The sequence below is a fragment of the Chanodichthys erythropterus genome, chromosome 14 (genome assembly GCF_024489055.1).
Source record: "Chanodichthys erythropterus isolate Z2021 chromosome 14, ASM2448905v1, whole genome shotgun sequence".
NCBI classification, from domain to species: Eukaryota; Metazoa; Chordata; class Actinopteri; order Cypriniformes; family Xenocyprididae; genus Chanodichthys; species Chanodichthys erythropterus.
In genome coordinates, this window is record NC_090234.1 from 4,242,524 (window position 1) to 4,268,664 (window position 26,141).

The 26,141-nt window shown below is 35.5% G+C and overlaps 1 protein-coding gene across 1 annotated transcript in view; it reads right to left on the reverse strand.

Annotated features, from left to right (window-relative positions):
- Nucleotides 1-1,274: 1,274 nt before the first annotated feature.
- Nucleotides 1,275-26,141, reverse strand: part of LOC137036102 (uncharacterized) — an 81,524-nt gene continuing 56,657 nt past the window's right edge. The window contains exons 20-31 of the mRNA XM_067410071.1: nucleotides 22,107-22,163; nucleotides 21,409-21,422; nucleotides 20,251-20,376; nucleotides 20,058-20,158; nucleotides 14,809-14,917; nucleotides 12,487-12,578; nucleotides 12,209-12,390; nucleotides 11,899-12,065; nucleotides 8,987-9,067; nucleotides 8,799-8,906; nucleotides 7,593-7,712; nucleotides 1,275-2,767 (exon numbers count right to left, since the gene is read on the reverse strand). Coding sequence (XP_067266172.1) covers nucleotides 2,513-2,767; nucleotides 7,593-7,712; nucleotides 8,799-8,906; nucleotides 8,987-9,067; nucleotides 11,899-12,065; nucleotides 12,209-12,390; nucleotides 12,487-12,578; nucleotides 14,809-14,917; nucleotides 20,058-20,158; nucleotides 20,251-20,376; nucleotides 21,409-21,422; nucleotides 22,107-22,163 — 1,412 coding nt within the window. The 3' untranslated portion in view covers nucleotides 1,275-2,512. The remainder of the gene's footprint in view (nucleotides 2,768-7,592; nucleotides 7,713-8,798; nucleotides 8,907-8,986; nucleotides 9,068-11,898; nucleotides 12,066-12,208; nucleotides 12,391-12,486; nucleotides 12,579-14,808; nucleotides 14,918-20,057; nucleotides 20,159-20,250; nucleotides 20,377-21,408; nucleotides 21,423-22,106; nucleotides 22,164-26,141) is intronic.

Sequence of the window (26,141 nt, forward strand, 5' to 3'; positions counted from 1 at the left end):
TCACCTGAAGCGATTTCTCAGTAAAACAGACAGTATCAAGACAACAAGCAGCCGTTTTCCTCTGTGAACATGCACTAAATGGATGTTTGAAAATTTCGTTGCTTTTTGGAGTTTTAAAAAACAGAGATTTAAAAAACATTCAGATGAAATCCTGCAGGCGCCCGTGTCTTCTCCGTACATTAAATAAATGCACATCCTTGGATGAGTGCGGATTTCCAGCGTATTTACTTGAACTCATCAGGTCGGCTGATATCTGTGGTTCATTCCAGAGGCCAAAATCAGAATTTATATGACATATGCACACGAATCACGGTCACACGCTCAGAGCAATATTGTTTTAGCCATGTTTTATAGTATTAAAATATTTCGAGGAACAAAAACATGAACTTTATTGGCTTTACTTCAAGTCAGCTGTCACTTTATGAGCCTCTATGCGCTCACACACTTGGCACAGCCCTTGCGATGGTTCTGTCATTCATTAATATGAATTAATATGAAAGCCTTTTGCTTGACTACATTATCAAACAGCTAATAATGTGTTGCTAATGTTACACACACCGTTCCTGTTCTTCATCTCAGAGTCAGACAGCTGCCTTCTCACAATCAGTATCTTTACAAACGCTTTGAACATCAGTGGAGAAAGGCTTATAGTTCATCATAACATCGTAATAGACTCGCTATATTGATAAATCTACACAATTTTATCATATCAACAGAAAAGATAACCTGGCTTCTCTCGAGACTCTCCTGCTTTAGCGCAGTCATAGTTAATGATATGCTAAAGTCTGCCGGCACGTTGTTGTGATTGGTTACAAGGTAGACTGTGACGTCACAAACACCAGCGATTTCAAACCGCGGGTTTTTGGTTTACTGCAGTTTCAAACATAAAATACTCAGCAATGGTGCTGACTGATGAATTTGCACATGGTTTGTCTTAAAACATATTAAAAACACCACATAGACATATAAACAACATTAAAAACTTGATTTTCACCACAGGGGGTCTTTGAGAAAATTTTAATTGTATTTGAATAAATTTAAAGACAGAGATAGTTGATTCAGTAAAACATTGTTTAGTAAAAAACAGAGGAAAAAATGTTTTGTTTTCTCACCCTGCTGTACTGAACCCATACCGAACCGTGATTTTTGTGTACCGTTACACCCCTAATATATATATATATATATATATATATATATATATATATATATATATATATATATATATATATATATATATATATATACACACATATTGCATGAGATTTCCAGCCCAGTTAATTATATTTTGATGATTTTTGGTTAACCTCTTGATGTTGATATAATAACTATCTTATGTTATCAGCTCTGACCAAAATAACAAACATCAACAACTAAAGTAAACTACATTTGCGATTTACTATAGATTTTCATTAAAAATATAACATTATTATGGATTGAAAGACTATAAAAAGACAATATACACTGAAAGTGTATATATATATATATATATATATATTTTTTTTTTTTTTGTGTATAATTTATTGGTTTTAACTGTAATACAAATGTGATGAATTAGACTCGGTACAAATGCATTGCCAAATACTCTACTTCTACTGAATACTATTGATTACATTGGAGTTAAACTACTAGTACTAAAACTCTTGTAAATTACTAAACTTGTACTACAGTATTTCAAACTGTCAAGATTTCCAGTTCCTACATTCACACACTGCTGTAGAAAATATTAAAATCTGAATAAACGGTAAGGAACAAGTATATGAATGTGCTGAGTATAACAAAAAATAGCCGAACTCAAGATGTCTGAATGTAACGGTTTTAAATTCCCTCTTACTCAAACTTTATAGCCTCTAATTAGGGTTTTACATAAAAAATAAACTGACAGCAAACTGAATATGGTAATAAAAGGTAACTGATTATTAAAAATGAATGAATACATAAGCTCAAAATATAGGTTCCTGTGAAATATCTGAACAATCTTAATTTTTGTCAATAATTATTATGTATGTGTTTTGCTATTATTGAGTTAGTTCTTATCTAATACATGAATATGACGTGCAGTGTAATAACCATCCAATGAGAATAAACATTACATCATGTAGAGATAATATGAGAATAATAACAGAAATAAAAACAGATGTTCTCTGGTCAGGATACTCCCAGCTTTCTGCATCATGTCCTGTTTTCAGTTTTACACAGACATGCAGGGTAATTGGTGTAGTAATTAACAAAACACAGGAGAGAAGAGAAGGGAGAGGGGAGTTCCCCTAATAGTTCATCATCTAACCTTGATATTCCTGCACATATACAAGCTGAGAGCCTATTTATTCTTACAATAATGCAAACTAAAATATTCATGATTAAGAGAAAAACTTCAGAAAAAAATTATTGTTGCAGACCATTGATTACACCATTTCTATTATACTTACATACACATTTAGTAAATGTTTCAAATTGACAGCCCTGATTTAAAGCTGACCAAGAGCCAAAGATGGATGGGTTCATTGATAAGATTTTACTTTCTCACATTTTTAAGAGAAAGAGCAGGAGCATTGGACTTGGATCCCCACGCTGCAGGACTGCAATATGTTTTTTTCTCCAGATCCAGAAGGTACTCTGGCTCATTGTAGTAATGACCCTCATAGAGGTACCAGAAACCTCGGCGCACTTCACAGGAGTGGATCTCTTTTACACAACAGTCGTCCAATGAAGGACAGTCCCCTGTGATCAAATGCTTATTGCCTTCCTTATCACAGACCAAGATCTCGCACTTGATGGGAGAGAAGAAAAAAGGAAAAGAGAGAATGTTTGTTTTATATAAGGCAAGGCAAAACTATTTATGCATAAATATGTGCTTTAAATGTTAAAAAGTCAAGGGTCAAGTGCACAATTAAAACAAACACTGATCTCCTCATACGTTTTCAATAAAACATCAACATCTAAACCTCTTTTAATTCTCAATATGAGCTTCTGTAGACATATGACAGAAATAAAGTCAGTTAGTAATAAGTGAAGTGATGTGTAATAAGTAAAGTGTAATCTGTAAGTAAGCTGGTAATGCTGTTTGTGGACTTGATTAATCAGATCTCGAGAGATTCAATGTCTTCTTTTATCTTCAGTTGATTTCATCTAAGGCTGTGGCTGGAAGTCAGTCGTAGTTCTTGTGTTTCTCTTTCCTTCAGTGATTTGTTAACAGCAGGTGTTCATCACTAATGCTCAATTATTACTTATCTCAACACTTCACTGTTACTTTAACACACTGGTGTGGACACACTTGTTGAGTGAATATGTAATTTAACAGTAATCAACTGTAAAATAATTTACTGTAGCAAAAAAGTAATTTACTGGCAACTCTGCTGTGAGTAGATTACAGTAAAATGAAGGGAAAAACAGTAATAAACTGTAAATGTAACAGTGTAAAAGCCATTTTATTTTATTAAAACTTTGTCATGTAAGTTTCTGTCCTGTAGGGCTCACTTTTGGGTAATGAATATAGGTGGGAACCTTCCTTCAGGTAACAGGTGTTGCTGGAGGGAAGGTGCACATGTTTTTTGACCTCTACGCTAAGTTATGCTATACCACGCTATGCAAGTAGGAAATCTGTACTGGTGAATGACTGGAACTGTGGATTTACTGACTGTTTGTTTGGATTCTTGCTTACATGAAATGAAAAGCAGTTACGGTACAATAAATTTATGACTGTGAGCATATTAACTTCTGTGTGGACACTGCAGTGAATATCAACAAGGGCATTCGCGTCCATTAACAACCAGTGTTGGGCAGTAACGCAGTTACTTTTGACAGTAACTAATACTGTAACGCATTACTTTTTAAATAAATTAACTCCGTTACCGTTACCATATGGTGCATTGTACATTACTTTTTTAAATTAATTAATTTTGGCTGAAGTGTAGCCTACAGCCTAACCTGTTTACAGCAGCGACGCATTGTAGGATTGGTGGATGCCAACCACTGTAAACACGAAGACGCACTGTGGGCGTGTTTCCATTTATTCAAGTATGTGCGGCAGTCATGGCGAGTCGAGGCAAGAGCAAGACGAGTTTCTCAAAGTGGAAATATGCTCATTATTTCACTTTAGTTGAGCATAAAGACAAAAACCTTTTAGTCAAGCGTAAACTGTGTCTTTCTGGTTCGAAGGTCCTATCTACTGCGATAAACATGTGACATGCTGGATCGAAAATATGTTAAATAAGTTTTTCTAGTCGACTAGTAGTTGTTTATTTAAGCCATTAGTTGACTAATCACATTTATATTAATTTAATTTCTTAAATACTGGAGAGAATAAACTAATAATGAGCGTTTATGTAATATAGGCTATGCACTCACGCGCACGCATAACGCTTGCCATAAAGAACCGGCAAAAGTAATGATTATGAATATGACAAAAAACAGCAAGGAGACATTTTAATTGTTTATTAATAAAGTAATGTTTTCTGAATCAGTGTCGGCTGCGAAGATGAAGCTGACATTGCTGACTCTCATCATCTCCGCATATACTGGACACACCTAGAGAGAAAATGCACATTTCATTCGGATTACATAATCAGACTCTTTTCGTTTTTAATTATTTCATTTTAAAGGTGCCCTTGACTCAAAAATTGAATTTATCTTGGCATAGTTGAATAACAAGAGTTCAGTACATGGAAATGACATACAGTGAGTCTCAAACTCCATTGTTTCCTCCTTCTTATGTAAATCTCATTTGTTTAAAAGACCTCCGAAGAACAGGCGAATCTCAACATAACACCGACTGTTACGTAACAGTCGGGGTATACGCCCCCAATATTTGCATAATGCCAGCCCATGTTCCCAACAATTATCAAAAGGCATTAGACAAGGGCAGCCAGTTAACGTCTGGAGCTGCACACAGCCGAATCATCAGACTAGGTAAGCAAGAACAACAGCGAAAAATGGCAGATGGAGCAATAATAACTGACATAATCCATGATAGCATGATATTTTTAGTGATATTTGTAAATTGTCTTTCTAAATGTTTCGTTAGCATGTTGCTAATGTACTGTTAAATGTGGTTAAAGTTACCATCGTTTCTTACTGTATTCACAGAGACAAGAGCCGTTGCTATTTTCATTTTTTAAACACTTGCAGTCTGTATAATGTATAAACACAACTTCATTCTTTATAAATCTCTCCAACAGTGTAGCATTAGCCGTTAGCCACGGAGCCCAGCCTCAGATTCACTCAGAATTAAACTTTTAACATCAAAATAAATACTTTACTCACATAATTCGAAGCATGCATACAGCATGCATGACGAACATCTTGTAAAGATCCATTTGAGGGTTATATTAGCTGTGTGAACTTTGTAAATTCGCTGTAATATAGTCGAGAGCTCGTGTGGCAGGAAGCTCGCGTCTTAAAGGGGCGGCGTCGAGTGAAATCAGTGCATAGTTAATGATGCCCCAAAATAGGCAGTTAAAAAAATTAATTAAAAAAAATCTATGGGGTATTTTGAGCTGAAACTTCACAGACACATTCAGGAGACACCTTAGACTTATATTACATCTTGTAAAAAAACATTCTTGGGCACCTTTAAAGTAGATATTTCAAGCTTTCTATAGATATATTTCCCATGTCTGCGAGGCAAGCAGCCTATACGCTGAGTTTCGGTTCATTTAGCCTATAAGTCGCGCTCCAGTTCACGCGCCTGTGATCACGTCCGCGCCTCCATGATTATATTGCGTGCTATATTTGCTTCTTATTTATTAAATCCAGGCAATTGGTTGATGAAACATTGATTAAAATTAAGATACAATTTTTACAAAACGAAATTCACTTTAAAGAGGGGCTTTATATAAAACAAAACTTAATGAAGTGGTCAAAATCATGTCTGACCCACTCCATGACTGCCGATATATTGCGCATCTTATGATGCATCTTACTCATAGTGTTCACTTTTCATAATCAAGTAAATGAATTTAAAACATAACATAGGACTATTTAAACATATATATGAAACTACATTTTCTTTAATGACAGTACAGAGAAATTTCATAAGCAAGAGTGGATCAAGAATTCAAGTTATTTGACATATTTAATTTTTTTTTTAAAGTAACGCAATAGTTACTTTCCCTGGTAATTAGTTACTTTTATAATGATGTAACTCAGTTACTAACTCCGTTACTATTTGTGAGAAGTAACTAGTAACTATAACTAATTACTTTTTTATAGTAACGTGCCCAACACTGTTAACAACTCAGCTGCTTTAAGTATTAGACTTGGCTTCTTACGGTCAGATTTACTAAATGAAACAAGTTAATTTCACTGAAATATTAGTGAAAGTTAATAGAAAAAAGTGTTTTATGTGATTTTGCACAAGATGATATAGGAGAGATCTGTTCGTTTAATTAATTAGTTTTGTGGGTCACCGTTGTGCTGAAGAGTAGAGCCTGTGCTTCAGACAGTGATGAGCTCAGAAAAACTGGTGCTATGCTGTATGTTGCTTTATTTAAAGTCAGTAACTGTGTAGTTGATGATGAGGTGACAATCTCTAAGCTAAGCTAAGTACTTTAGCACATAAATAACTTATTTCATTTGGAAAACCATGAAATAATCAAAAACATGACTTTAACTCAAATCTTTGCAGGTCATTGTTAGCTAGCAATATAGCTAACAATGACCTGCAAAGATTTGAGTTAAAGTCATGTTTTTGATTATTTCATGGTTTTCCAAGTGAAATAAGTTAACTTCCACTGTATTGTTACGGGAACATACTGTAAAAAAGGAAAGAGCTATAAACTAACAGTAGATTACTGTTATTTTACAGCACAATTTTCTTAATTAAAAAAGCCTGATTTAAAAAAAAAAAAAAACAGCTTTAATCGGTTTGTCAAATTTTAACGAATAATCAAAAAGTACGCCTAAATTTTTTTAAACCATGGATTTACCATAAATAGTTCAATATTAAATAAAAATATTAGGGGACTCTGAAGAATTAGTGGGTGAAAACACAATAATCTCTGTTTTACATTTATTTAGACACAAGAAATTTAGCCAACCAAGTTCAAATCATTCAAACATGTAAGAAGTGGCCCTAAAAAGTGGCTTTTTTTTGTTGTTTTTTTGTAAATAGACTCAGTTGGATGCATATATAATGAAATCAAAATGGGACACAAATGGATCCTTGCCTTATATAATGCCTGTTTTGGGCTGACTCAGACGAAACATGAGCATTACGAAACAATCATGACGATTTCTGTGGCCGTGGCTCCAGTGGTCCTACGTTGTACAGTGAGAGAGGTTTAAAGACGGCCGTTGTCATGGTCTTGCGACCAAAGATAAGCGTACCCAAGTTTATTAGTTATTACAGTGTGATTGATCTTATAGGATTGTCAAAATCGCAAAGTCTATAGAAGGTATAAGACAAGCAAATAATGTGCAGTCTTGGAACCATCAAAACACATTGATTATATACAACATCATTATACAGTGTATGTGTGACATTAATGTGTGTGTGTGTGTGTGTGTGTTTGTGTGTGTGTGTGTGTGTGTGTGTGTGTATGTGTGTAAATGTGTGTGTGCAAATTCTGCAGGAATGACAAACTATAAACACACACCTTGTCACGGCGCCACCAATCAAAACACTCTTTAGCGTCCTTCTCCTCCTCGTCAGAGTTCTTTGTGTAGTAAACTCTACCAACATATTCAGTAAACTCCTCCGGCAGCAAACTGGATATCTGCGATACATGTGAAATATGTTGATCAGTAAAGATATAGGAAACTTGTTTTGACTGTTGACCTGATTGTCTTTTTGGGACTCTGTATGTAATACTGAAGTAAAATACTGTAAAAACACTGTAACAAGTTTGATCTTATGACCATTTGAATTTAAATCACCTTAAACTTCCTATTATTGTAAAATTTTTGGTTTAAGAATCAATAGAGCTCGACTCAAATACAATTTTTTATTTTTATTTTTTTTTTTTTACAGTGACATAGAATCTGCTGACATCGCTGGACCTTGGCTAACCAGGGACCTTAAAATTGTCCCAACCTTTTCTCCCATTACACTAAAATCCAACAGTTTTTTTAACTAACTTTACTCATCATCTTAACTTAAAAATCTAGTAATCTGTACTATTGACATACTATGCCTTGTTTACACAGAAAAAAAAAGTGTTATAATGCGGGGCAATTCTTATTAGACTTTTTACTCATTTCCTCCAGTTCTGCAATTATCTTTCCCTAGTTGCATTCACACATTTCCCAAAGTCACCTTGAATGTTGAATTGTCAATACAGCTGAAAAAATTGAGAGAACATTACATAAGCTGACTTCATAAATTGATGTTCATTTTCCTAAAATGTTTAGTTTGAACTCACGATTATGGTGATTAGTGTTGGACACTTGGAACTTTATATAATTATATTACTCTATATTATCTTAATTCTCATCCTATTGATGCAGCAGTGTCACAGTTATTTTTGGTTTCAAAGCAAAAGAAGTAATAAATATGCTGCATTTAAAAGATGATCTAACTTCTCATGAAATCACTAGCTAATCTACATTTCATGTTGAATTATGTTCTAGTAAAATTGTATTTCTAACACATATCAAACAAAATACTGTGAAACAAACATTTAAGGCCTTTAGTTGTGCCAATATCTTGCAGTTCAACCTGGCTTTAGTCACACACAGAAATCAACATTCAGTATGCTTAATTTATTAATACTGTAATACACTCTCACAAAACAAAAAAAAAGGTGTGTTATTCAAATTGGTGAACAATCTGAAATGCTTGAGCAGCAGAGTGGTACGAGTACCTCATATTTCTTAATCTTGAAGGCTTTGGTGGGGTTCCTCTTTCTGTAGAAATAGACATTGTCGATGGGGTTTTTACCTGTGCTGTGAGTACAATCCAGCTGAATCACCTGTGTGAGAAGAGTTTTACAATATTACAGCCACTTCAATCTGTTGAGAGAAAATTTAAAGAGTTTTGAACACAACATACTTCAGTGCTGAAATCCTTCTTATCCAAGAACACAGTTGGGTGAAGTTTGTTCCATTCGATCACTGCTTTTTTCCAGTTATCCTATAGAATTAGGGATTGAAGTCAAACAAAAGCATACATTATGCCCATAAGAGCACCTGTGTTATTATCTGTACATGCACTCAACAATAATTTAAACTGAAAGGCACTGGTTTGTTTAGCCATTATATTTTAATTATTTTATTACTCTTTTTTTTTTTATAATGAAACTGCACATTTCCATCAACTATATGAAAGTTTGACTTAAAATTGCTGATCACATATGCAAAATTTGAATTGTTGGTGGAGATACGAAATGTGAAACTGTATGGAAGTGCTATGAAACTGCAATGTCCTCAAAACTTAGAAAATGCTTTAGCCATGTCATTTAAAAAAAACAAAAAAACATGTCGTAAAAAAAAAAAAAAAAAACACCTTGAAACATCAGCCGGACAATCAGAGTCAAGCATTCTGTTGTAAGATAATCAAATTAATATAGTATACAGTAGTTAATCCAAATTTCCCCTATTTTTTCTATTACTTCCTCTTTCTCTTAAATTATACAATGTAAAACCTTGCTGTAAAAATGCATTTTGGGTAATATTTGTCATTTTTGAGAAAGTAGCCTACAGGAATATTCTGTGAGTTAACATCGCTCAAAGTCAACACTCAGAGGCTGTGTTCAAAATCACACCCTATACCCTCATTCACTATTCCCTACATTAGTTCACTAATATAGTCCACTTGACAGAGTGAATGAAAAGAAGAGAGTGAATTCAGACATTGATGAACACCTGATAAACAGAATCACTGAAGGACAGAGAAACAAGAAAAAAAAGAGAAACAAGAACTACATCTGACTGTGAGTGTGAAGTCACTTTACCAACCAGTTTGACATTATTTCTTTCATATGTCTACAAAAGTTCTTGTTGAGAATTAACAAGAGATTTAAATGTTGATGATTTATTGAAAATAATAAAGTTTGTATTTACCATTATGGCGATCAGTCTTGCTTTAGTTGGGCTCTTGACTCTTTAACATTAGTTTAGCTATGTCTGCTATAACTGTATATTTATAAATAACATTTGTAATGGCAAGACAAAGCCAAGAGGACGTTGAGCAGAGGCCTGTTTCAGAAAGGAGTTTTAACGAAAACTCTAGAGTATGTTAACCCTGAAAGAGGGAAAATCTGTGTTTTCCATTTCAGAATGGGAGGTAACATATACCCAGAGTCAGTCTAAAATGGCATGTCCTTTTATAAGTTTTTATAAGATGAAGTTTATATTACTCTTTAACTGGTAACTGAAAATACACAAGATTGAGGTTACATGTAGTTAATTTACTAAAGTGTGTTCATTTATGCTGTCATGCTGTGTAAAAATAAATAAATAAGAATGTCCATTTATGCTTAGTTCTATCAAGACAACTATCAGAATATTTTAGCATGGTAATGGATATGACAATGTTAATGTATTTGATCTTGGTGGAATAGATCTGCTATGCTGCTGAATTGCTGTTGCTCTTGATTATTGCTGCTGCTGCTACTGCCAATACATACACTGACAAACTGCTGTGAGTATGCAAGCGCTTCACAAATAGCACATATTATATATAAAGTTATACATAGCATATCTATACAGGTGGAGCTGAGGAAGGTGGAGTGCAGTGACAATGACAAAACCGATCAGCAATTGGCTCTTTTATTTAGAGTCGGGTCTAACCCGCCATATTGTGTGTTACGCTTTCTCCCGTTCATGAGTACACTGCCTTTGTATATCTAAAATCTTTATGCATGGCTGCCACCTGCTGTCAACAGGGAATGGCATGCTTTACATTTTAATTCACTCCCTGAAACATGCTAGAAACACATTAAATCATGCAACACTTGGCTAATTAATATAAAGTATTTTTAAATGGCTATTTTTATACTTAAATGCATATTGCCCACCATGCTCTGTTTTCCTAAAGCCACCGTGTGGCAGTGGCATTGGTGCGATGGCCCTTTCATCACTGCTTAAAGACTTTTCCAACTTTGACTTTGAACCAATTCTGTAGAAGGGCCCATATGTATTATATATATATATATATATATATATAATATATACAGCTATGGAAAAGCTTGTCGTTTTCAGATTTATCCACTCTGGGACCCGGTTTCAGGCTCTGAAAACACTGGATCCGTCTGGACGAAACGCCTATCCGATACAAAATTTTTGTGTATGCATCTAAACGTGTCTCTGTGTGGACGGGCCATAAGAATAAACATGACCAGATAACCCTGACACATTACACTTTATATTTATTTATTTTTTACCTTTAATAGACATAATAATAATAACAGACAAATAAAAAAATAAAGACACGATCAGTGAATAGATTTAAAAGGCTGTGAGATGGGATTGATAAAAATGTTTTCTTGTAGGCCTATATTATTTTATGTTCTTAAATATTCTTTTATCATTTATTGATAACAAACTTCATTGGAATGCTTGCTGTCTAGGCACCATCGTGCAAAAAACAATATGTTAATATAATCATTTCTTAATTCTGCACTTTTTCTTAATTAAAAATAAATATTATTATAATCTTATCCATTTATGATTATTCCAGGTTGCTATGGTCGCGCAGGTTGTTTGCGTATTTAACTCATGGCCATGAGAACAAAAATGTTGTTCCCTCACCATAGGATCTCGAGGCCATGACTTTACATCATGTGGCCACGACATAAGAATGTTGTTACCTTGAAGAAATGATCTAGTGGCCATCACATTCCCACAAGTTAATATGTTGTGGCCACAACAAAATTAAGTGAACCAAACATGTCCTCTCCCAGTCACTGTAGTAAAATCCAACACTTTTTAAGTTAACTTTACTCAATTGTAAAAATTCTTTACCTGTAAGGCCTGATTTAAGGCCTTTTTGTCTGTAAGTTTGTCTTTTTTTTTTAGTCTGGCTTCTCCCACACATTTTGGCAGGCGTCTCTTGACAACATCCTCAAGTTTCTTTCGGGCACCTTCCAGCTCGACATCAGTGGAGTACAAGATCTCCTCAAAGATGTGATCTGATGGAAATAAAAACAGTTTTGTTTGAACTTTATCCTTTGTCTCAATTAAAGAAACTTGTCTTAAAAAGTATTCTCTGAAACAAATGAAAACAACTGAGTAGAAAACAAAGGAATACATAAATCTCATCTGTTCAACTGACCTGTCAGTTTGGCAAACTCTTTCATCTCTCTGAGTGTTGAGTTCTCATCATCCTCATGAGTGTCTGAAGAGGCTCCTGTAATCCTTTGGATCTTACTCTTAATATCATCTTGTAATTTGGATATGGCAATTGGTGCGATCTTGGGGAGCTTGTCTTTTGCTTCTAAGAGGGCATCTATAATTCTAATGAACAAATAAAAAATATATTAACCAATAAATGATTAACTTTAAACAACACGTGAAGATTTTAAAAACTGAGTAAAAACTAAAAGACTTTACTTTTTTTCATTGATCTTGACGATCTTGTGCATGTAGGCCTGGCTGTACAGAGTGTACTGGGTTTTAAACATGTCATAAACATTATCTGCCACCTGTAAGAAAAACAGAGACATTGAACCGTTCACAAAAGGCATTATGCATAACTTTTATTATTGGGTTGTGTCATTAATTGATTAGATTAGATTGAATTAATCTAATCTCAGTTGTAAATACTGAAATGAAATGTTTTCAATTTTATTTTATTTTCATTCAAAAATATTCTCCAATATGAACCATTGATTTTGACTTTATATTTATTTTACACTGAGTTAAGTTTCCTAAGATAATTATTTACAGTGTGACTGAGTGGATAATAAGGATGGTGTATGGGGTGGGGCATATGTATTTATTTTGCCCTATAAAAAGCACAAAGGTTGGTAAGATTGCATAACTTCCTGATGTTTTGACCTTTTCCATCTCCTTCCGGTGTTGTGACCCTGAAGCACCATAGTGAGGTATGAGCATGGCATTTGTTTAGATGCTGTATAACTTTGTACAAGGACATTTTGTTTCTTTACATTGTTTAGTCTGTGTTGATCGCAGGGAGATCCCAGATACAAGAGTGTGAGTAATGTGGTTATTGTCAAAGTTGTGGACACTGGAGCTTAAAACAAGTTACAAAAAAACAAAAAAAAGCACACACATAGGGTAAGTGTGGCGTGGGCTTCGCACTGGGCTGATTAACACTTTAATTAACATTAAACACTAGTCGACATAAACATATGCCTATCACGAGAAAAACACGGACAAAGACAAGCAAGCGGGTAAGTGTGGCATGTGTGGGACGGCCGGAGATGGGTGTAGATTTTGGACCCTTGGGCCCCGCAGCACCTCACCTTGATAGCCCGCTGCAACATGACGTAGGCGGGGGTCTCTTCTGTGCCATGGCAATGCAGGGGATCAGAGGCAGCTTTATAATACCTTATCATTAATAGCCATAGCAATTTTATTAATATTAATATTCATATTATTATTACTATTACCATTATTATTATTATTATTATCATTGCTATTACTACAACTATTATTTTTTTATTTTGTCCTCTTCCTGATCCTTTAACCTCACCCTCATTCTGGATGTAATTAGTATATTTGTTAATATGTTTATCATTACAACTATTGCTAATACTATTTGAATTTATCATTATTATTATAATTTTTATTATTATTATTGATATTACTATTGCTATTGTCACCCTCCTCATCCTCCATTCTCCAGTTTTTGTATAATACTATCATCATCATTATTGTCATTAAAATTATTATTATTATTTTTTTATTATTATTATGTTTTTTTTTTTTTTCTCATGACTCTGGTTATGTCTGTTGTACTTCCCTACATGCTCCTTTATTCATATATTTCCATTTCCACACCCAGTACACACACACACATACACAAATCTTACTGGCTGTTATGTATGTTTTGTTGGTCTTTGTATTTGTATTTTGCATTTAATCTCTCATCTGTAAATACTGTAATTGTCTGTTTGCATAATAAAAAAATTAAATAAAAAAAGTTATGGATGCCGTGTTTAGCCTATACCCAGCTAACAGATTTTTGTGTTATTCTTGTTAACAGATTCTTGGAGAATGTTCTCAATATTCAGTGTTGGTTCTGGGAACATAAAAAAACATCCAGTTTTCTTGATGTTAGAGGAACGTGTTTTAAAAGGTACACAGCAAAACGTGTTAAATTAACTCTCCTGGGAGTATATGTGAGACCATACTCAAGAGTGTTAAAGTGTTAGAATAAAAGTGTTAAATGAACACTGAAGCAGTGTTAAAGTTAATGAGATAATTAAGTGATTAATTGAGTAATGATTGACCATTATTGAAGATACCTGATGTTAACAAGCAGAATCAAAGAAGAAAATCACAATTTTTTAGTCATCATCATGGAGATCAGGGTTTGCTTTCATTGGACTCGTGACCCTTGACTTTTTAATGTTAGATTTTGTTTGGCTGCTATAAGTGAGTTATAGCAGCCAGACAAGCAAAGAGAAAAGATGGATGTTGGTTATGTTTTCTCATAATCACTATTTTACCTGAATCACCAAACTCATTTAGAGCCCAATCTCTGAATTAGATTTACTTTATTGATTACAGCAGCACTGTGATTCTACAGCAGAAGATCCAGCTTTTTCTAGGTATATATAGACAATCATCTTTATTTTTGAATATATATATATTGTACAGAGTTAATGTTTTGTGGTATTGATTTTAAACTGCAGTGTTATAAAACGGATTAGTAGTAAGTGATAAGTGATCTTGTGTATCAGGTACCTTGTCCCTGAAGCAGATGTGTTTCCTCCCATCCACCTCACAGACTCGAGCAGATTTCAGCAGATGCTGATGGTCAACGCTGTTTGGGATGCAGAGGTGATGACAGTCTCTGTAAGAAAGAACATTAATGTTATCAGCACCATATTGGTTTATGTTTTGCAGACAGATATGCCAGATTTGTTTTTTTACTTTATATGACACCTAGTGCTGTGAATGCAGCATAATAGTCTTTGGTTATTGCTTCAATTGTAGAAATTATCTATTAAACCATTAATCTTTTTCCCCACAGGTCAAAGTGTAATACCAAGATAAAGTGAGTACACTAAAAGCTAATTAGTTAGACTTACCCCCAAAGAAGCATGCAAACTGATTGCCTTAAAAACGTAAAGTTCCATGTAAAGTGAAATAGGAACAGTATGTTGTACTGGCAAAAAATAGTATAGTTAACTTACACAAGAGTTCTAGTAACTAAAAATGAGCTGTAGAGAATACTTGATAATTTACTTTAAATAAAATGTAATTGTTACAATTGTGTTTTACATGCTGCATCTTGAAGTCTGTGTGTGACTCAAGCATAGTCAAGTGCTAGATATTGTCACAAATATAGAGGGATTATATTAACCCAATTTAAACTCCCACAAGGTGACATAAGTGTTAACAATAAAGTTTCAAAAGAATATTGCTCAACAAAAAAAATAGACTAGTTAATGATTTAGTTATATCATCTTTTAAAAGCAACCTATTTATTACTTCCCTTTTTTAAAAATCAAATAACTGTGATTTCTTGTTGCTTCGCAGCATCAATGGGAAATTCAAAGTGTCCAACCAAAGGAATACTAATCACCATAATGGTTAAGGCCTTTGCACACTGAGTCCGAAATTTTCGCATGCGTTTTTTCGTATTCGCAATCCTAAAAATTCGTCACGCACCGAGACCTTGCACACTGAGTCCGATGCGTATTAATGAATGCGTTGCGAAAAAATCGCAAAACAAATCGCAAAACAATACAAAATGAAGTCTTCAAGCAGTGAGCACGATTAGTTGTCTCCTCTCTGAAAAAGAAAGAGAAAATATTGGGTCTATTCAATCCCGAGATTGTATAGAGAGAAAGGAGAATTCACCTCATCAAGGAGCTGCGGGATTATCCGAGCGTTTCAAAGTTTACTTCAGGATGTCAGTGGCTCTGTTTGATGCTTTACTACTGGCACAATCTGTCTTTATATTCGGTCTCTGTGTATTCCTCACGTTGTTAGTCATTCAGTGCTGCTGTTTTGTGCTGTAGACGACGTGCATCAACTTGTCAGATGGCATTCTGGATTTTTGCGTTCGCGTACGGTGGCTCTGAATTGTCAAAACGTCTCTCAAAATGCGTGCCACGGATGCGAAAAACGCAGAAAATCGAACCTGATCCGAATATTTTTTTGACGGACGAAAGTTTCGGAGGCAGTGTGCAAACGCGATTGACATAACGTGAGGTCGAATTTATTTTTTAACGTGCGAAAGTTTCGCATGCGAATTTCGGACTCAGTGTGCAATGACCTTATTAGTCCAAACAAAACATTTAGGAAAATCAACATCAATTTATTAATTCAGCTTATGGGGTGTTCTCTCAAATTGTTGTATTGACCAGAGGTGTAAAGTACAGGGGTCAGAAAGTAAAAGTCCTGCCATATGTTTATTCCACCCACACAGCAAAAACTCCAGTGTTCCAGAACAAATCCAGGTGATTAGAACAAAATACTGAGGAGGACTTTTACTTTCTGAACATGGAATTTACACCTCTGGTATTGACAATGCAATATTCAAGATGACTTTGAGAAATGCAACAAGAGAAAAATAACTGCAGAAGTGGAGGAAATGAGTAAAAAGTCTATCAAGAATTGCCCCGCATCAAAACACATTTTTTTCCCATGACAAAATGGTCAAACCAATCAATTAATCGTAACTTTCGGAGTAAACAATGTATAGTATGTGAATAGCACGGATTATTAGATTTTTTACAATTAAGTTAAGACATTATGTAAAAGTTAACATCTAGGTTACGTATGTAACCCTCGTTCCCTGAAGGAGGGAACGGAGATGTTACGTCAGAACAGACTGACGAATGGGGTCCCTTACAAAATACCACAATAGCTGTCTTCCAGTGACCTGTAAAAGTTATAGTACCCTGTCATGAGACTCAACATGAGCAAAGGACTACACTAAATACAGAATACACTGGGAAGCATACCCCAACAGGAATATGCTAACAAGCTGTCTGCTCAAGGAGGTCTTACAAGAACATATCAACCATCATAACGGTGATAGGGAGAACTCTGGTGTCAGAGGGTGCCCCGTCTCTGAGAAAGAAGGTCCTTCCTCACAGGGATAGGCCAAGGAGGGCCTGCAAGGAGAACTAGTTCGGAGAACCAGGTCCGGCTGGGCCAATACAGCACAAACAAAAGGACCTGCTCCTCGTCCGCAAGATAGAGTCTGCCCGGGATATGAATGGCACAAAGCGATCTCAGATGCTTCTGACTGCACAAAAAGAGATAGGGACAAGGACGTGCTTTATCAGCAGGGCCCTGAAGCGGTGCGTCATTGGATCTTTTGAGGTCCAGAAAGGTATCACTATAGTATCTGGTAAGGACATATTATAATAATAATGCAATTAGTCAGTCAATAAATAAAGTTTAACCCACTTGCATCTGGTCCATTGATGAAGACACGTCTAATCATTTTACAACAGGTGTCCAATCACAACAGACTTCCAGAAATACTGAATTGACCAATGACATTTGAGGTTACAATGAAATAAGTAAAGTCCCGCCCCACGACTGTCAAAAATAAAAAGTGTTCGCACGAGCGGAACAGAAGGTCGAGCGTGAGTGTGGGAAGTGATGACGTGGGTTTAAAATGAGCTTGCGGGCTCCCGTTTCCTCGCGTGTAGATCTGTTATCCTCTCAAGGAAGTGATTTACTGTGCACGCAAGCATCAGTTGTGCGCTTAGTCATTAATGGCATTATAATGCCGCCATAGACATCTGCGCTCCTCAAATACAACGACAGAATATGACAGAGAGTTTGTGTTTTAAAGCAAAACAGACACTGGAATAAATAATTCTCTCTGCCATCTCTGATATAACAAAGAGCTTAGAACCCAAGAGGTGAAACTTTGATACTTTTTGGGTAACAGCCACTAGATGGCGCTCCGGTAGCGCGGCCGCCATTATGGGGTGAAAATACTAACTGGACCATTGAATCCTTCACATCTTACGCACCCAAAATCTGCGAATTTCTCTGCCAAATCAGAAGCGCAATAGAACAGTTTTTTAGATTAAGTCACCAGTAAATTGTATGATCCTACAGTAAATGTTCTATTGTCTTATACATGTTTTATTTTACCAGTTGAGGAATCCAACCATTCATCCATCTGAGGTAACGTAGTTAGCCTACTTTATTGAGCATTTCCATTTTATGAAACTTTACACATTTATTAATAGTAAATTAAGAATTAATAAATTTAAGATCATCATGTTTGCTGTGAACAATATATTTCAGACCTACTGTAGTAATAGTAATAACATCTAGGTCTGAATTGAAATAGGCTATATTGTATGTTTTATTGGATCACGCTACAAACATAATGATCTTATAATACATGATGTATTGCTGTGTCCATTATCCCATAATTCACACTTTTGGACACTTTTGCTTTAACGGACATTAGACAACACTGCAAAATCAAGCTGTTATATTCATATATTTATTGTCCAACATTCCCAATTTTTCTGATGTATGTCCTTAATTTAATTTCATATGTTGGTATTAATTCAGTGTCTATAATGCTAATACTAGATCTTTTAAAGAATTTTAACCCAAACTGACTGGGTTTCTAGAGAGCAAAGGTTTTGTGAAAAAAGTGAAAGACTTAAACACAAAGTGTGTAAAATAAACTGTTAAAAGGATTTGATGATCACTAGTGATAGTATTTTATTCTGTGTTGTCATCATTCAGGTTGGATTTCAGCTTTAATGTATGTTTTTTTAACAAAGCAGCTGATATTGCCATAGAAACTAGTGGACTGACACTCGCTTTCACCACAAAATGGCGGAAACGCAGGGCGTTGTTAATGGTACTATGAAGGAAAATGTACCCTGATCTAACATATCATAAATTATGCAAATTGAGGCACAAGACAAGACAAAGAAAAGCTTTGCCCGCCAACATTGCTACGCATCTATTGGCCGTTCCAACCAATGAGGTTTGTTAGCTTGGTTTTCCATAAAAGCAACAACATGCAACTTTTCCTTTGTCTCTCGTTTTGCCTCTGAATCATCCATCGCCCTCTCTCGTGCACGTCTCTCCCGGATGGCTCAGGCGACCGCGCTCCCATCACGCGCTATTCGGCATCGGGAGGACCATCTTCTTGGCACAAGCTTTGCTTTTGTCAGACCTTTCGTCATCCGCCATCACCTAGGAGACGGACTCTCTCTTCTTTCTTTTCCGGTTATATTACTCTTCAGTTTAAACCTCATTTGAACAACCCGCCGAAGAAACACCCTCCTGAAGAAGGACCAATTACCAAACCGAGTGCTCTGAAACTCTAAACCACAGCACGAACCTATATGCAAGTATTAACTTCTTTACGATTTGTGTACTGAGTTTCCTTGCTGGCTCTCAGAGGTTTAAATTTGCCAATCTTTGATTACTTGTCTTCTCTCTTTTCCTGCCTTTACGTACGCTCTTGTATATATGTGTATATCCTGTATATATATTTAGATGCATGACCTCTGTATTAGTAGCTTTCATATATTAAACACATTATCCATGCTCGATTGTTCTGCTGCTCATTCAACAAAAACCAGGTCACTTTAACGTCCTTTTTATAATAGTCTGTGAGGAGCTAGCGGTTTGCTGGACAAACTAATATAGTTTCTCTAAATATCTATTAAAACAGAACTCATCATATATGTAATTGATTATAATTTGTTGTAATTAATTCACAATATGTGTTTAATTTCCCCTTGGGTCGATATATGCATCATAAAGGCTTTATGATTTATTATATTCATATATTTCACCCATAAATTCATTAAACCTGTACAAATTCATTACAATGTGTTAAATTAATTTAACGCATTAAGGATTTTGAATTAATCTCACACGTTAGCGCGTCAACATTGACAGCCTTAATATATATATATATATATATATATATATATATATATATATATATATATATATAAAATATAATATAATTTTTTTACCGTGCAAAATAGTCCCATCTGTGCACATCAATGCCATTCCATTTATTTATCACAATTTCATACAGGAAAGCCTTGTCCTCAGTCCTGCCCTTTGCTGGCCACTGAAAGAATAAAAAAAAAGTTTCAGTACAATTTTGAACACTGTATAACTTGTTGAACATTGACTGATATGGCATTTTGCTTGACTTTGTACCTTTGGGTCTGCAGTATCAACTCCCTCAATTAACTCATTTATAAAGAGGAGATCATTTTCATTCAGTTTCTGTTTCAGTTCAGCATCCTTCTCAACAATGTCCAGAAACATCCAGAAAGAAGTCACCTTATAATATAAAATTAAACAAAAAAATAGCCTTACATATTATAAATCGTAAAAATAAACAATATAATATGTTTATATAAAAATAAACAATGTATTATGTAATATGATGGATACATATAATATGTATCCATCAATACATGATTATATATAGGATTCATGATAGCTGAGCATTTAAAAACAGATTATATTTGAAAGGCAGAAAACAAGAATCTCTGTTCAGAAAATTACACCTTGTCTACATACACCTACAACTGAACAAAGCGAGTTACAATTTAATGGAGTTCTATTTTTATATTCTTGTTAATAATTACAGAATATGATGTTGACATCCCACTTTAGTTTTAAAAGACAATTCGATCCATCTCAAAAAGTCTTTAGACAGCTTTACATTTCAGTAAATACAATTTTTAATGATTCATCCTCATGTCCTTTGAAATGCATTTACAGTTACTTTCTTCTATAAAACACACAAGGAGAAATGTAAAGCAGAAAGTTGTCAGCTGTTGTTGTCCATGTAATAAAAGTGATTGGTGATCAGGGGTTTCAAGCCAAGTCAAGAGTTTGAGTAATGTGAGTAATGACATAAATGTTCCTCAGAAAAAGTGAGTGTATTGACCTGTACTTTAGTGTCTGTGTCATTTGGACTATTTAAATAAACATCTGAGACAGTATATTATCCACATTAAGTTAATTTTACTAGTAGCACTTGTTTGTGTTTGTGCAGTGTACTTGATGTCTGTTATTCACAATGGTCCTACAACCAATCTAGTCTTTGTCTAACATTGCTGTAAAAGAATCTGGTGTTTTGTTGAGCTCTTTTTTCATGTATTGCCTTGCTGCAAAGCACACCTCATGTCATGCTTGGCTTTTTTTGTAAGGAAATATTAATGTATTTGTATCTGTGTTAGATGGCTATGTACCTTACAATGATAAGACTTAAGTAAAAAAGTTCATTCATTAAAGCACAATGCAATGCTGAATTTAAAATTTATTTGTAACATGACAATTGTACAGAAGAGTTTTGGTGCTTACCTTCCACTTTTCACCTAACAAAGACAAAAAACAGAGGTTATACATGATGTTTTATCAGTGATCCCATATGAACTGACTCGTTTAATTAAAACTAGTCACACTCTGAAACCCTAATTTTATTTTATACACAGAGATTTATATATTTCTGTAAACTGGGATATTCTGTAGACTACTTTTATTCTCTATACAACTAGTTTAAATACTATAACCTAAACCTAATTTTCTGCATTTTTAGGTTAAAAATCTTTATTTATCTGTTGTATTTACAATTGAGGATGTCCCCAGATGTTCCCAATAGCATAGCAGATTTAGCTATTTTCTGGGGAGTGTCCCCAAAAAGTTGACACACACACACACACACACAAACAGGCGCACCTATCTTAGTGGGGTCTCTCCATAGGCGTAATGGTTTTTATACTGTACAAACCGTACTTCCTATCCCCCTACCCTACCCCTATCCCTAAACCTAACCATCACAGGAAACATTCTGCATTTTTACATTTTCAAAAAAACATCTTTTAGTATGTTTATTAATCCATTTCCCTCGTGGGGACCGCTGGCTGGACCCCACAATGAAGGTGATCTCAGGTTTTTATTACATTGTGGGGCCATTTGGTCCCCACGATGTAATATAAACAAGAACACACACACACACACACACACACACACACACACACACACACACACAAGCACTTTACTTTTGAATTCTTCTGACTGATCCTTTTGTTGGCCATTTCCACTGCTGCCATCTGCCTCTGGAAAACATAAAAAGCAACCATCAAGACAAACTACTCTGCCTAATGAAACCACATACTACATTGCTGCCTTTAAAATATCTGTGTCTATCTCTTTCTGTCCAATAACTGCAAAAATGGCTCAAACTTCTGACACAGTTTAAAATGAGTAAACAATTATATTTACTGGAAATTGACCCCAGTTCTTTGCATACAGTAAATTCCCTGGTGTTAAAATTATCGCCGATCTGTGTTCATATGGGAACCACCAAAGCAGTATTAGAGTTAATTAGGTATACTATTTACTATCATTCCTTGTTGTTTATATTAATACATATAACTTTCTAATCACCATATATCTGACACTAGCTTTTAATCTTTTAATCTAAATCGCAATCACAAATGTTAGCATTTCGCTAGCCTGTTAACTTGTCATGTGTGTTTTATTGCTGTCAGGAATGTGCAGAGAAGATAGTGACTCTGACTTCATTCTTTCTGAGAAGAACAAATAAACCCACTAAATCCTATATATTCTATATATAACCACATGAGAAATTTATAAATGTGTGTCCAATTTTCCCTTTTCATGATTTTCCTTTTATAGGCTTTATTCTATGTATTAATTCTCTCTTTAGAATTATTTTGGTATTAAATGTTACAGAGTTGCATATTATGGTTAACTAAAATCTCATGGGTAGCATGTTTGGTATCGATGGACTCCAACTTTTGGTTTCCTATTTGTTAATTAATGTTACATGTTGCTAACTCTGTGACACATTAGTATTATAAGAATCTAGAAGGTCCTTCTCTCATTCATCCAATCCAGTGTCTTATGCTAATATCCTGCCAAGGGCATGAAGACTCGTAAAGTTTCCTCTGAGGGGACGACTCCTTATTGGATCAGAAACCTCAAGAGGGTGTGGCATCTTCACCCTTTAAAATCACTGATCACAAGATCCCAGTCTCTTTTCCTTTACTGAACAATGCTGATGTGAAGATGATGCTCTACAACAAGCTTCTAAGGAACCCCAAGCTTGTGCCAGGCTTCGGCCTAGACCTTCCATTCACTAAAGATCCTCTGAATCCAACTGGTTCTCTTTCATCAACACAATTTCAGCAGAGATTCAATGGGAGCCTCCACAAATTGCATCAGGACAGTTTTAATTCAAATGGGCGAGACATGCAAGTATCAAACTTAGTCTCATTATTTGATACAGTAAGTATCCTTACCCCTTTTAAAGAAGGGCCTGTTAAAACTAAACTGGTGGTTTGCTCAAGGCTGCTGATCTGCTGAATTTCAAACAATGCTGTAACTTCTTGCTTTCCTGTATTCTGCGTCAGCTCTCTCTTTCCCTTTGTAAACTGTATGCATGTATGTTTGTGTTTGTTAGTTTAGTTATGTGTTTGTGATTCAGATAAATAAAACTTGTGTACACACTCTTGCGAGTTGATTCTGATCTGCTTATGAAACCAATGTCCCTGATAAGGATTACAATCTCAGCTACATGCTAAGAAAGCGATGTTTTTCTGTGGCCACAGAAAATATCCTTTTTGAGAAGTTGATAGTCGAGCAATACTGAGTGTTCGCTGTCCGAACAGATTAATTGATTGTAATATTAATTCAGCCACATTAAGTTAATTTGATTAACTGGTTCAAATATTTATAATTAAGTATAATGAGTTATGCTTAATTATTCATATTTCTTTTTAACTAATTTGCTTACACATAAATGTAGAGAAATAGTCAGGCTGACAGAAAATCTCACAATTAGAGACCCGCATCCAAACTTTAATCAAGGATAGTAAGAATGCAAGGACTCTAGATACTGTTTTGGATGTGACCAGCTTAGTGAATCCCTGTACATTGTTAGTTACATCTGGCTGTATAGCCCATGAAGCAGGGCAACCAAGTGACTGTGAGATGGCATAGTTGCAGGGCAAAACACCACTGTTTAATTCCGATTTAAACAGGTTCTCCCCACTGAGAGCATCCACTGAGAATCCTGTTGAAAGTGCCCCAGTTATTGGTGATTCTATTACACAGAACATGAAAATAGAGACACCAGCCACCATAGTCACATGTTTGCCGGAAGCCAGAGTGCGTGACATCAAGTGCTGGCTAATGGTAATCGTAAATACCCTAAGATTATTATTCATGTCGTCACTAATGATGTCCGACTTCACCAGTCAGAGATCACTAAAATTAACATTAAAGAGGTGGGAGAACTTGCAAGTATGATGTCAGACACTATGATTTGCTCTGGCCCCCTTCCTGTTCGCCGGAATGATGAGATACTTAGCAGACTGTGATCACTCATTGGCTGGCTGTCTAAAGCCGGGGACACACCTAACGATTAGCTGAAACATTCTAAGACTGAACTGAACACACATACCGATTGTTTCCTTCGACTGGAGCCGATTTTAATCGTTGACAGTCGGAGAAGAACACAAACGTTTATGATTGAGACTGCTGCTAAGCAACACACTGTGTGCGGGATCTTGAAAATGGATGTAAACAAACAGCTCGTGCTCTTCATCTGCAGCTATATTTGTGTGGAAAATAACTAAAAAAGTGGAAAAACGCGCAGGATATGTGTGAGGTCCTGGCTGGAGAGGCAACATGGATTTGTTCTCTACAGAGAGAATTTGAGGTGAGTAACGTTAAACTTTGTTAAATCTATTTTTAGGGCTTGCACTCCGGTGGTGTCGGCCGTTGTTAAGCAACGATAAGCTGCGATCCTCAATGAAGCTTGTTCGACTTGAAACGGCACTGTACAGACCATTAAATTACCACAGAAGTAACGTTATACTACCACAATGCGACCTCAAAGGGCACTTTCACTTTTGCGATCAAAGGGGCAGGGCTCTTTATATTCTCTCTGTATATATTGTATCAACTGTTAATTTTGTATCCGTATCAGATAAATAATATTGGCTGGTGCTCCAGGACACTCGCCCAATGCCGTCTATGGATAAACCGGCCCTGTACATTACCTGACACGTTCAAAGCTTCCGCAATAGCAGCCCAGCTTCTTTCCTTATCGCTTCTATAATGGTATTCCTTCGAAGATATGTTGTATTCGTACTCTTGCCAGAGTTCAACCAGTTTTTCTTCCATACCGGTTGTCCAATGTGTTTTTATGTTTCAAACGTTTTTTTGACGCCATTTCGCCGCTTGTTTACAATCGCCTGACACAGTCTCCAAGGAAACAGAGACGTCATCGGTCACAAATATTATGCTGCCTTCACGTGCTCTCAGTGCTATTGTAAAGATGACTTTCCTTGAAAAAAAAAAATAACGAAACTTGAATGCGATTTGCTCATAATCACTACTTCAGAAGTGGGAATTATCAAATTTGAGAAGAATCTTTGTGAGGAGGACTGGCAATGACTGTTTCTAAAATTCTAAGACTAGAATCGTTAGACGCAGCACACTGCACGATTTTAAGCACCAACTGTAAACACAGACTGAACGCAACTGGCTCTGACTCGGGCCGATTGGACATGATCAGTCGTAAGTATCAAATTACATTCATAATCGGCCTTACAATCGTTAGTTGTGTCCCCGGCTTAAGTGGTGTCCACAGAATAATATGGGGTTCATAGACAATTGGAAAAGTTTTGAGGAAGACCTGACCTGTTTGAAAGAGATGGTATCAATCCCTCCTGAGATGGTGCCGCTCTTCTTTCTATTAATATGGCACATAATATGGCACACTTACAGCTGAAACATGACAGACTGGGGCCCTGTTCAGGAAGCAGACAGACTGGCTAAACCGACCACCTGTTAGCTGTCTCACTTCACAGAAGTCAGATAAATCCCAACCCATAGAGACTTTTTCACCTAGATATTATCACATAGAGACTGTGTCTGTTCCTCGATTTAGCAAATACAAAAAAAACTCCTAAACTATTTAAGGGAGAAAATGTAATTGATGTTCAACAAATAAAAAAGAGATATAACAGATGAACAAATGATGAAGTTTGGGTTGCTAAATA